This window comes from Podarcis vaucheri, assembly GCF_965113315.1.
Source record: "Podarcis vaucheri genome assembly, chromosome: 1".
Taxonomy (NCBI): domain Eukaryota; kingdom Metazoa; phylum Chordata; class Lepidosauria; order Squamata; family Lacertidae; genus Podarcis; species Podarcis vaucheri.
The window spans coordinates 105,018,159-105,031,733 of record NC_138759.1 but is presented as its reverse complement, the minus strand read 5'-3'; the positions used below and the strand labels follow the sequence as shown (position 1 = coordinate 105,031,733).

The 13,575-nt window shown below is 38.3% G+C and overlaps 1 protein-coding gene across 2 annotated transcripts in view; it reads right to left on the bottom strand.

Moving 5' to 3' along the window:
• Window positions 1-1,341: 1,341 nt before the first annotated feature.
• The window catches only part of ACVR2A (activin A receptor type 2A), a 54,622-nt gene continuing 42,388 nt past the window's right edge, over window positions 1,342-13,575 (bottom strand). For both annotated transcript variants that reach the window (XM_082198446.1, XM_082198447.1), the window contains 7 exons: window positions 13,121-13,264; window positions 11,854-11,997; window positions 10,765-10,910; window positions 8,605-8,719; window positions 7,380-7,518; window positions 6,215-6,345; window positions 1,342-5,128 (listed from right to left, as the gene is read on the bottom strand). In XM_082198446.1, the coding sequence (XP_082054572.1) occupies window positions 4,934-5,128; window positions 6,215-6,345; window positions 7,380-7,518; window positions 8,605-8,719; window positions 10,765-10,910; window positions 11,854-11,997; window positions 13,121-13,264 (1,014 nt within the window). In that variant the 3' untranslated portion in view covers window positions 1,342-4,933. The remainder of the gene's footprint in view (window positions 5,129-6,214; window positions 6,346-7,379; window positions 7,519-8,604; window positions 8,720-10,764; window positions 10,911-11,853; window positions 11,998-13,120; window positions 13,265-13,575) is intronic.

Sequence of the window (13,575 nt, the reverse complement as noted above, 5' to 3'; positions counted from 1 at the left end):
GATCACAGGTCTGTGTGATGCACTTTCCTGCAGTCCATCACCAAATTCCTCCTCCTTCCCAGTTGTAATCTGGTAGAAGTAGTAAGCCTGGGTGAAGGGAAAGTATCATGGAGAGAGCTTCACCTTTGGGAAGAAACATGTATGAATATCTGCTGCCACTTTAATTTGCAGTCCCAGTTGTTGTGTTAGATGTGATAGTGTCTTACACACACTTGAAAGACAGGGTTACCACCATAGGTCACAGTGCAGAATCAGACGATATAAGTGGGGGTGTTTTGGGGTGTGTGGTATTTTCAGTCAAGGCTTGCACGCCTGCCATGCAAACAGTCAGGTATTCATCCACACAAGAGCAATTGATGAGAGTATTGAGCAGCCTTTACTATCCCTTTACACTGGTATTGCTTTGGTAGTTAAGTATCAGACTTTCTCTTCTTCCCTCAGGGCACTTTAGCTGCAACAAAAGAGCAGACAAGATCTCTTTATTGGTTATTTGTTTACTAGTATCAGGCAAATGTAACAGCTTATAGAGGGGAGAGTTCAGTAGCTCTTGGTCCATATGTTGTATCCAGATAATCTGTAATCACAGGAGTGATTCCATCAACAGCCAGAATTCATTACATATTGGTAGACAAATTCTGAATGAGCCTTCAGTTTTTCTAACTTGGTAAAAAGTAGGGTTTATGTAAATACACTGTCCTTCAAATTTAGGAGCCCTGTTTGCACAAACACAAGGTTCCAAAAGCCATTGTACAGCCGTTTTGTTAGTTCAGGCCCTCCCTCCAATATATGGGAAATGGCAGGGATGAGAACTGAGTGCAGTTGTGCTCTCCCCTTCTCATACCCTTGCAACTGTATGAGGGTGAATACCAGAATAGTGCCATGACAACATCTAGAAAGGCTCCACACACTAATTTAAAACATGCATAGAAAGACAGTGTCTTTTTATTCTAATCTTAAACACGGCTGTTTACACTGGTGGTGGTGGTGGTGGGAGAAATCCAGTCGCAGTTGTCAGCTTAGCAAGAGCCTGTTTAAGGATGTATAGAGTAGTTCGGATCATCCTTTTTTCAACCACTTCTGAATGACAGAGCAAGGGAGTATAAACATACTAGGCAATATACATATATGTTCCTACCAAATTCTGCAATGGTCTTCTGCTTGCACAACCCGACTCCCCCTTCCCCCCTCCCACCGGTTCCAGAAAGTTGGGGACCCTCTGGAATAAATATTGCAGAGAAAGCAGGAGTCTTGGGAATGTGTAAAATGTTGAATGCCATCCAGCATACATAAATTCAAAGAATTAAAATTAAAATGGGGCAGGGGAGAAAGACTATGCCAATCTTAGTAGTCACTTAAATTTTTATTCATCTTTGTGGGAATAAGGAAAGAGCGCATACATTTTATTTATACAATATTTCACAATCACTTATCCAGAATGGGGGTTATTTTCTTTTTAAATACTTGCCAAAAAATAGCAAGAGCAATTTGACAGTAGTACAACCACCTGTGCCAAGAACACTGACAAGTACAGAGTAAAGCTAAAATAATTGCTTACCAATATCTTGAGAGGTAACATCTTATATGGACTGAGTGTGCATTAAAAAAAACCCAAAACGTACTGCTGGTTGAGTATCTTGAGGTAAATGGTGTTCCAACAAGGATACTATCATTGTTTGCTCATAATCCTGTACATAGCTTTCTGCATCTTATACCAAATATTCCTAATAAAAATGCATTAAAAAGGTTAAAAAGAGAAAACTGGAAAAAGGTCAACCAATCAAGTCACCTCACTTTGTTAAACTACAATCAGCAATTTATTCTGTAGAACTGTAGTATGAACAATATTTATTACTACTACATCTGATTACACCTTAGTTATGCAAGAGCTATTCCACATGGATTTCGCTATCAAAGAAGGTATAATGTTGTGTATTTTAATCCAGACTCATTTTCAGAATACCACCATGAATGAGAACGCTAGGTCAAAGAACTCCAACAATTACGAGGCACAATCTGTTCCGAAATGCTAAGTTATATTTAGTAGGAACTGTACAAAGAGTAGTCATGCATCATGTGATATAAGTTCTTAGCATCTAACACAAACTGAAAAGGTATTGCAGGGTTTAGACTTCTGAGTTGATCACAAAACTGGCTAATCAGTTAAATTCTGTGGCAATTATATGGCAGCCAACTAAGTAGATACAGGCAAACCAAAGACAACTGAAAGCTTGAGCCATAGCCCTAGCTTTTCTTCACAAGTCAAAAATACAAGGTAAACCACCCGAGCTGGCCAGATCCACACACGCTACATGTATGGTTCAAATACAAAAAGCAACAATGGTCACAATATCTGCCAGAAACCAGAGCATCCTAGCTCAGCCTTTCTCTCTCTTAATATGTGGCTTTATTTGTGGGTCTTGGCTTAAGCATTTTAAAACTTGCCCACCTCTACATTTTCCGCATAAGTTGGAAACAAAAATGTTGAGGTTCTCTGCAATATCTTAAATATGGATCTACAGTTTGGTGAATTTTAGCAATTTCACAGATTCTACCAAAATAGCTTTTAAAAAGTAAGATATTTTTCTTGAACAATTAATTCATGATAATTCTCTAAAAATCTGAATAAAGGTACTTATTGGGGGATTTCAAAAGTCATTTTTTTAAAAAAAGGATGGAGACATTACCCCATTTGATTGTCAAGTTCTGATGATTTTCCCTATATGACCTGCAAACGGAAATGCATTAGCAAAAAATACACAAGAGAAAAGTTGCCACCTGGCTCAGGGATCATATTGGTGGAAATTAGTGTTTGATGGAAAGCTGCTCTATTAAAAATTGGAGTAGATTCTCCAAAACAAACATGGCAACTGTGTTTTAAAATTGTTATTGTATTTACATGTTTCTGGATAATCACCAATACACAGTTCCTACATTGTCCTAATATCTGTCCATTTGGATATTTTCAGGCAAGACTTCTTAAGTTGTTATATCAAGCCCTAAAATCAGAAGCAAGCACATAATTTACCTTAGTCCAAATAATAATAATAATTCAAAGTCCCTCTGTCAACAAAGAAAAATAGCAATTGTGCCCAACAGTATTTTTAACCCAATCAGACCATGGGGTTCTTACGGCTACAGAAAAAAAGATAAATAAAAAAACCTCTGGGTGGTATGCCAGTTACACACAAAACAACTCTGCTATTACTGCTCTTCCTAGCAAGTTTGGTGATCAAAATTTTGTTAATAAATAATTCTTATTTGTTCCCAGAGATTTGGTACATAAGAAAACACTGTGGCTTAAATAAATAACTGTTACAAGAACATTCACAGTGAACTTCTGATTGTGACATTAAAAAACACTATTTAAAAGTCTAATGCACCTGACCAGAATCTCGTAACACTGGCTACTGTTGGTTCTGTACTTTAGTTTTAGACAGTTAACTTACTTTGGCCTGTGTACATGTAGCTGATCAAATAACTCTAGTGTATTATTACTTTTGAGAAGTACTTTGGCACCAGTCTACCTGCTGCCCAGTTACTAGAGTTTTCTTTTTTTTATGGTAAGGCTTAACTTCTTAAATGCCTATAACGCTTGAATACAGTAGTTTAAATTTAAAGTTGTAGGGTTGTTTTTTCTAGACTGTGCTACATTGTAATCTCTACAGAAATAATTGCATTTGATGGCAAGCGTATTTTGAGAGCGAATGTGTAACTTATTTTTAATTTAGTGACCACAGGGCAAACCTATGCATCACAGAAAAATACTACTCTGACAAGTCGGCACCAAAAATCAAGTGTTGTGAAGCTGCAAAAGGCAACACATGAAGAGTGAGGAGTTCTGGGTAATGAAGCTTCCTGAGGTGATCCTGAAACAGTGATACAGAAGGTGCTGTATCCTGTTTAGTGAAACAGAAAATACACTAGGCAGAACATTAACATACATAGATTGGAAAAAAATCTTCCTTAAAAAGAATTAAAATTAAGAGCTTTCCAGTGCCATAGCTCACATAAAAATTTAATTTTTAAGTCATGCTTAAATCTTTAAAATATTGTCACACAGCAAACCTAAATAATATTTAGTAAAATAAATGTATGCAATATTTTGGGACGTGGAGGTAAAATAAAGCTTTAAACTAAAAATCGGGGAATTTGCCATTTCAAACAATACTTTTTTATACACAAGCTAGAACACAGAAAGGCTAATACCACTGTTTTAGGAATGGCCATTGTCTGTTGGCATGAAGCACAGCTTACTATCTTTTTATTTTTAAAAAAACCCACTGTGAATCTGTAATACATATTTTACAAAATTCAGATCAATCAATTATTTCAGTTTTGTTAGTGTTGTCAATTTAGCATAGGTGAAACTGAGGTATACCTTGTTGAGGGAGGTTAAGTAATGCTTGGAAGCCTTTTTGCTAGATCCCACGTTGATTACATAGAACAGCAGCACACTAAACATTCACAAGCTGTGTCATATTGGCATTACAATAGTCATTTATATAAACACAACAGCAAATGCAATAAAAACAAGTTACCCTTTTTTCTTAAATCTGAAATGAAATGTTTGATTTAAAAAAAATAGCAGTAGTTCATTTTAAGGAATTAGTGTCTCTGACATATTAAGAAATACAATGTCAGCTTTTAAAATCTTTCACCAGCCAGGATAGGTCCATGTTCTTCAAATAAGTTCCTGAAACATCACCTTGCCGTATTCTCAGTCCCACGTCCTTCTGGCATATGCAAGGAATGCAGTAAGTCTCCTGGATTCATGTCTGGAGTAGGGCAAGGAGGCGTCTTCCTACTCACACTCCAAAGACAAACTTACCATTCCATAATTTCACACGGAGAAAACTTGAGCAGAAACAGGCCCGTTAGCTTAGCAGCTCCAGTTCAGAGTCTGATGGGTAAAGATGTGTGACCATTGTAGCTATCATAGACTGGATTCTTTGGGAGGAAAGTCTACATTTGTCACCATGGTGACCACAGTCACAATGTCCTCTGTTGTTATAATGTTTGTTAGTCTTTGCATCTGAATAATCCTTTCCTCTACACAGCCTGCTGATAATCGAGCTTCTGCATCATGATCCCAACACTCTTCTATTGTTTCACAGAGCATTGCCATTCCCTAAAAAGGAAGGTGTATAAATTACATTAAATACAAAGTAATCATCATCAACCACATATTTAGAATGGAAACATTCAATTTTTGACGTAAGCTGTCAAGCATGTGATAATCTTAGAAGAAACTTGAATCCCTCTTATAGTAACACACACTTGTTTAAAAACAAAGTTAATAACCTCCCATTCGGAGAACTCTTAAAACATTTTGTACATGAGGCTGCTCTTGAAGATGGCTTGGAAACTGCCTAATTCTGCAGCCAGCATTTGGATTGGGGCTGCAGAAAGTGTATTACACCTGTTCTCCTTTATGTGCATGCACTTGCTACCAATTAACCAGGTGTCCAAGTCAAGATCATGGTTATCAACTTTTAACATTCTAAAGGAAAAAAATCCTGTGAAATCATTATACATAAACATTACTACTAGTATTAATGGCAACTTGCAATGAAGTAACACTGCAAGCCAATTTTCATTCAATAAACTTTCTTGCAAACTGGCTGAGCCACGAGTTTTTGCGCTCTGAGACGAGACAATTTTTTACAATTTTAAACATCTGAAGTATACAGTACTACAAAATGTTTCACATTTTTTTAATGATCGTTCTTACAGGCTCTTTTATAAATCTGTGATTTATACTACACACAGAGAAGCAAGACCAACAGTTGTGGTTGCTTCTGCATAACATAGTTTACCTTTGCATCACACCAATTTGAAACACCAATAGGATCTGGCAGAAGATAGTCGCAATGTAATCCCATAGAAATCAACTGGATCAACGTTAATTGTGACAAAGCCCCATTCATTACTTTTAAAATGCTCAATTTATGCTCAATTGTGTCCATGATTTCCCCCCTGAACTTCAAGAAACATGTTAAACAGCTGAATATGTTACTGCCTCCAAATAAACACCTGAAAGATAGTAAAACTTTTTAAACATCCCTTGGTCTAAACTTCTCCAAAAATATAGTCCGGTACCCTGAATCTTACTTTCACTATAGATTTTTTAAAGCAACATTTCTGCAGGTAAAATTTCATTTAATTACAAATGGAAGCTTCAATATTACCCTGCAAGTTTGAGCATATTACTTACAGCATGCTTCTGCCAACACTCTCGCAAAAGAGGCCTCTTCTTTTTATGTACTACAACCTCCTGCATATCTTCAAGGGAGGGATGCTGGCCCACCTCTTCCTCAAAAGGCAACATGTACTCATCCACAGGTCCTGTATTTTAAAAAAGATAAACTGTTAGGTAAATTACATTTAAACATCTTTCTTCCATGCTGCTTAGGGTAGAATACCAGGCTAAAAGTTGGCAACATGCCCATGGCTGTTCATTGAGCATAATGAATCTCCCATGGTTCATGCACCCATCTTCTACAGAATGTGGGGTTCAATTCACAATTTCAGTTAAGCTTCTATTATCAGTAAAATATAGACAGGTCAAGATGTTCCATCCAAATGCTTGCATGTGGGGACTTAAAAATTGTGGTATGGGGGAATCCCCATATTCTAGAAGTACATCTTGTGCAGCAACTTGAGGTCAGTGGTTCTTTAAGTTTGTCCTTTTAGGGCATAGTCATTGCACTTCAGTACACAATATCCCCAAAGAACAGTCAGTTTGCTCTCCAAGCATTAAAAACTGCAGAGGGTAACATGCCATGCCAGGATGTATTTATAAGGGTAACAACTCACTCCAATGTTCAGTTGAAGTTAGTTACAACCCCAAATACATTTTATTCTTGCCTTGACATGTTTGATCAGTTTGGGTTGATGGCTTAGGGCTTACTCGGAGTTCATTCACACATGTTCAGATATCCATTTTAATGAATGGGTGGCCATCTCAACACTCTGCTTTTGCAAGATATCTACAAATACCCTTCGGAAAACCACTTCTGCTCCCTTCTGTAAGGTGAATTCACCTTGCTTCAACCCTGCATTCTGTAATTATATGTAAGATTATCTGCTCCACTCCCACATTGCTGAAAGACTGCAGAAAAGAGTAGAAACAGATTGCACTACAGTCTGCTTCAACAGCGAGAATTTGATTAAGCTATTACTTGCTCCTGGTAACCTCCTACATGGGTAGATTTCAAGATGAGTGGGCTGTTTGCTGACTCCGGTCAGATGCTGTTTTCTGGGTTCTGTACCAACACTCATGGACAATTTTGCTTTAATTTCTCTTTATATGTATCCAGCGGAAAGAATATGAGCTTAGAACATTTCATGTGTGTACAACGCACATACATTTTACTTACCGTCTGATGCAGTACATCGCGATGCAAGTTCCCACAGGACTAGTCCCATGGCATACATGTCTATTCTCAAAAACGCATCCCGCTGGAAGTTTATGGCACCTTCTAACACTTCTGGAGCCATATATCTTCGGGTTCCAACCTTGAAAATAAATAATCACTAGATGTTAGGGTCACAACCGTATGTTATTCAGGTTTCAAAATCTGCTAACATCCAGCATGTGTTCTAGGGAAATTTTTAAACATTGTTAATTGCCATTTGAATGGAAATTACGTAAAGCTCTGAAGTCTTTCATTTTACTTTGGAATAGCTCACATTCTAAACCAAATGAAAATTCAATAACATTTCTTAACAAGTAAGCTGTCCAGAATATTGCATACTAAAAGAGCATTATTATTATTTTTTATGTTTCAGTAGCCATCAGCATTCTTTCAAAATGGCTAATAAAGGAATTAAGAGATACGAGAACTATTGGCAAAGGTGTGTGCCCCATCCTGCCCCAAAAGTTACATAAATCTATGTTTTAGATCTCTTTCAGGCTTCATAAGAGGAAGAACCATGTCTGAAAGCAAACTTGCAGTTTAAATTTCCCTACTTGGTATTACTGTATATACTTGAGTATAAGCTGACCCAAATATAAGCCGAAGCACCTAGTTTTAGCACAAAAAACTGGGAAAACTTATTGATTCAAGTATAAGCCGGTTTACCACACCACAAACCTGGTGGTGGTGACAGTGGCGGAGGGAGAAGAAGCAGCCTGAAAGGGCTGCTTTCGTGCTGCTTGTTCCTCCTCCACTGCCGACAGCGGCAAAGGCAAAGGAAGAGGAAACAGCAGCCTTTCGGGCTGCTTGTCCCTCTGCCGCTGCCTCTGCCACTGGCAAGAGCAGGCATAGGAGCCGCGGTTGCGAAAGGCGGGACCCATCCCTCCGCTGCCGCCTCACTCGAGTGTAAGCCGAGGGGGGCTTTTTCAGCATAAAAATGTGCTGGAAAAGTCGGCTTCTACTCGAGTATATACGGTAGTTTCTCTGCAGTGTTAAAGTGCTCGTATCAATAATTACTATGCCACATTTTATCACGAGAAAGCATTCAAAACTGATGTGATAGACCTAGTCTGATTTTCATAACAACAAGTCTACAAGCCTCCTCCCTCTCATGGAAAACTCCAGAAAATATGGCAATTTATTTCAATCCCAAAAAGAATCACAATTCTTTAAACTTTAAACTTACCTGACCATGTGTGTCACCTGCCGACTTCCCAGCCTCAAATTTTAAAGCAAGGCCGAAGTCAGCAATACAAGCTGTAAGATTATTTTTCAACAACACATTCTTGCTTTTGATGTCCCTTGAAAAAAAGAAAACATGCACCAATATAAAAATTGCTACATAATCATAAAGCTTAAAAATACCTTGCTGAACAACCCCTGCATATGTTTGAACCTCAGCTTAGATTTACTCATTAAGTGTAACTATCATCAGGGGCTCACAAATATTGGCTTTTACAAAGCTGTAAGCAGTGATCACCAGCAACCCTTGGGCCTTCTGAGAAGAAAGGCTGTTTGCTCTTAAGGTGCATCTCTGCTACAGCCCGTTCAAAATCCTAATGGGAAGGGAAACAAATCATTCCACCATTCCACTACAGAGAATTGAGTAGAGGGCAGAAAGGAGAGGCAGTTTCTCTCCTAACCATTTAATATGAATTGGGGAGAGGATCCTGAACTCATGCTCATTTCACGCCATAATCACGGTTTGTTCTTTTTAAAAGATTGCTTTCATTGGGCCAAGTGAAGGAATAGTAATGGTGTAAGAACTACCACAAGCCACTTCAGAGAGGTTTTTCAGTTTGCTAACTTTACTTCACAAGCTTCACAAATCTGGGGCAGAAAGCTGGACTTTCAGACTTTTTCTGTATTTGTGATCCTGCAAGGAGGCATGGGAAAATTAAAACCTGAACTCTCCTTGCTGTTGGGCACAACTCATCACAGGTAAACAATTATTTTTGTATTCTTCCTAAGCCCTAGTCTTGAACTGAAGGGGTGAAGGCACCTGCTGTTTTTAGCAGTAAAATATGCAGTCATATAATTAGAGAGTAACAAGTTTTCTTGCCCTTCAATGCCACAAGCATCTCCATGAGAAATACATTCATCCATCAAAACTAATATTGGTGTCTAGTGTATTGTTCCACTGCTTATGTAATGGAAAAGTGGCTTTTCATAGTGTAAGTATCACTATAATAGTATTTAAGAGAAATAAATGTGTCAGATGGCACTTTTAAACTCACTTTTTAGAGCGGGGCGGGGGGCGGGGTGTCACTTTTAGCCAGTGGACTTCATTCCCTCAGATCCACACACATTTCCCTATCCAGGCAAGCAAGAGGCATCACCAAGGTTCAAGGACATGTTCTAGCCTGGCCACAGCACTCCAGGAGGGCAGGACTAGCCGCCTGAGAAACAGTTTCTATGCAAATGCAATTCTGGTTCTAAATGCAGAGTGTATTTTAAAATGGGGTTTCAGAGTTTTTAGGGGTTTTTGAGTGTTTTACGTAGTTTTATGTAATTTTTCAATTTCATTGTTCTGCATGGGACAATGACAATAAAGATATCGTATATTGTATTGTATAGTGAAGGCCCTGTGAGAGAGATGAGCTTAGGAGAATCCTGTGGACCAGATAAAGCGGGGGGGGGGGGCACATTTGGGTCCTGGGCCTGAGGTTCTCCTCTTCTTTTAGAACCATATTTATAAAGTGGCCTGAAGTTTTTTTTATGTGAAACCCTACCCCATCAGATGCGGTTGGAATTAGGTAAGTGAGATGGAAATTATACTATTTTAGTTGTTTTTATTTTAATTATTTTATTTTAATGACGATTTTATCGTTTTGTTTTTTTATTTTCACCGTAATGAGCATTTCACACACTACAGTTGTAAATAAATGATATATCAACTGTCTAAAATAAATATTATTAATTAAATTTGGCAACCAACATACAAATGTTGCTTTTCGTAACTCTAAACATGATATACTTCTTACAGTCATGCAATCACATAAAATAATACAACTACTGGACCTCTAAAGGATTGTGAAGTTAATTTATTCTGTTTACATTTAAGATGCAGTGACAGTTCAGCTGGTACAGTGGTACCTCGCGTTACATATGCTTCAGGTTGCGTACGCTTCAGGTTACAGAGTCCGCTAACCCAGAAATAGTACCTCGGGTTAAGAACTTTGCTTCAGGATGAGAACAGAAATCGTGCTCCGGCGGCACGGCGGCAGTGGGAGGCCCCATTAGCTAAAGTGGTGCTTCAGGTTAAGAACAGTTTCAGGTTAAGAATGGACCTCCGGAACGAATTAAGTTCTTAACCTGAGGTACCACTGTATGTGAAATCTCTTACCTATGGGATATAGCTGGTTTGTGTCCATCTTTTAGACCAGGGATGTCCTCATGAAGGTATGCCAAACCTCTAGCCATACTTTCCGCAATGTGACATAGCTCATTCCATGAGACTACATTAGCCTTCAAGAAGTCAGTAAGCGAACCCTAAACAACAGAGAATAATTTTTTTAAACATCTTACAGGTTTTCAACATAGTCCCCCCCCCCCAAACTGGCTATAACAAGATATAGGTGTAAAATAACTAGTACAAGTGTCCCAGCTGCAGATCTTTGTAAGTGCTCCAATGTACACAAAGATATTTTTGACTAGCATAGGCTTCTCCTTATTCACTACAATATCAAGACACAGCCACACAATTTCCAATGCTGCTGCAAGAAGGAAGTTAGCATACACATTTAGAATGCAGCTCTGATAAGTGCCTTGACTGGGATGCACGCCTGTTAGAGATGACATGGTAACTGTTTGATTTCCAATGTGACAATTATCCTGAACTCCCTTTCAGTCTAATTCTATCAGATTTACTCATAAGGGAAGAAATAGCCAGTGGTAAACTAGAACGGGCTTTAGAACTTGCATGGAAATTTCCAAGGAACATACAGAATAGCGCACACATTTAGGCACCCATCTTAATTACATCCACAGTTCTAAAACCATAGATACCCAAGATACGTTTTGCCTAAGATCATATGGTAGGGAACTCAGTGGGAATACAGAAATGGTTTCACACCACAAGGTCTGCTCAACAGAACGGAAAGTAAAATTAAAAGTCATTAGCTCTGTGGATATAAACCACACAGGATATTTGTTTTAAAGACTGGGAGGATAAACATAATATATATGGGGGCGGGGAGACTTCGTGCTGAGTTTTTCTACCTCCAAGATCCATAATACAATTTAATATTGCCATATACATTTGCAGCAAACACTCATTGTTTGAGGGCCAGAACAACTTTTAACAGCCTGTTGAAGTACAGATGCTTTAGGACTATATCCCAAATCCATTTTCTTACAGCAAACATTTTTTTCAGACACGGTGGCAAGTGGGGGGCTGCTATGAAAACTGCAGTACTTGACAAAGACAACAAACCTTTTCATGAAACGCTGTTATTAGCCACAAATCAACATCAATGTTGGTGCCTCGTTTCTCAGCACCAATAAACTGTAGTATGTTTTCATGCTTCATTCCAGGCAAGCTGTATATTTCATATTCATTTTGCCATGACTGTTTATCCTTAAAAAGAAAAAAAGTGTTTTAATATATTCAAAATGTCAATTAAAAATCTCTTCTGCACTTTCATAACGTTTCCCTAATTCACTGTCAAAAGAAAACCAGTCTTTTATATAATCATCCAATTAAGTACTGCTAATCTTTGCAATTTAGGAGACCTGGGAAATACGGACCTGTGTCCATTTAGACACAATGGGTTGGATCCAGACTAGGAATGGTATCCAACTTATTTGTTCCATCAGGACAAGGATTTTTGCTTGTGCAATGGTATCCCCAGAACAGATTTAGGGGGTGTAGGGGCAGAAGGGCAGGAAATTCCACTGTGCAAGCAGAAATCCTTGCACTGATGGAACAAGTTAGGATTGCAGTCAATGGGTTAGGTATCCAGCTAACCCTACTACATGGGAGTAAATACTGTTGATTTCATTGGGGCTTACTTCTTGATAGGTAGGGTTAGGATTACAGCCCAAATTAGTTTCAATGAATTCAAAGGGGCTTACTCCCAGGTAAGTGAGGCTAGGACTGCAAACTTAGTTGTAAGTGAAATCAATGGAAATTAGCAAAAATGGTAACACTAACATCAAGGTGCCAGACCCTTAATGTGTGTCACATATGATAATAAACTTCATTTAAATCCCAGACAAAAAGCTGCTTTTCAAGTTAATAAATAAATAATAATAATAATAATAATAATAATAATAATAATTTATTATTTATACCCCACCCATATGCCTGATTTCCCCAGCCACTCTGGGAAGCTCCCATTTCCTCCGTTAGCTTTGCATGGAGGGTGGGCATGCACTTTCGAAAGCTAAAGTCTCCAAACCACTCCAAAGTTTAGAGTCTCTGATGCAACTCCATATGATGCCTTATTAACAGTGAAATCCAACTTAAATAAAATAGAATTATTCAAAACGCCCCGATTTGTCTCATAATTCACAGTATACCTAGAGCTGCTGCACCCTAGATAGATAGGTAGCTAGATACTCATAGGTTGCTGTAATATTACTCTTTTCAGAACAGTGCAAGGAAGAAATTCCAGCATTTCTCTGGATTGTACATGTAACAATTTGCAAAGAAGTTGTAATTCACATCAGTGTAGCACTTAATAAGAATGTTTATATACCTGTATTGGGAATATTTTCACAGCCACATATTCATTTAACAACTGAGCTTTCCAGACACAGCCAAATCTTCCCCTAGCTTTGATCTCTAGTAATTGCAGTGGCTTCAGGCCCATCAGTGGCGATGGAGGTGGTGGTCCAGGATCCTAGAAACAACAGATAAACCCATTAAACTCTAGTTTTCTATACTACAATCCTCTAGCATGGAGAAGGGGAAACATACACATTGGGGAGGGCTTCAAGTTCTGCCAATAAAATTTACAGCAGAAGGCAAACTGGGCTTTTAATACAGAAGCGTCCCAAACCTTACAAAGATCGTATTTGTTGAGATAATTGAATGGCTGCACCTGTGTCTCCTTGAAAAAATTATTTTTCAAAACACATTACAATAAGCAACCATACATCAGGCACCAAGAATTTCCTAGGGCACAGCTGAAACTATCATCCAAGAGAACTG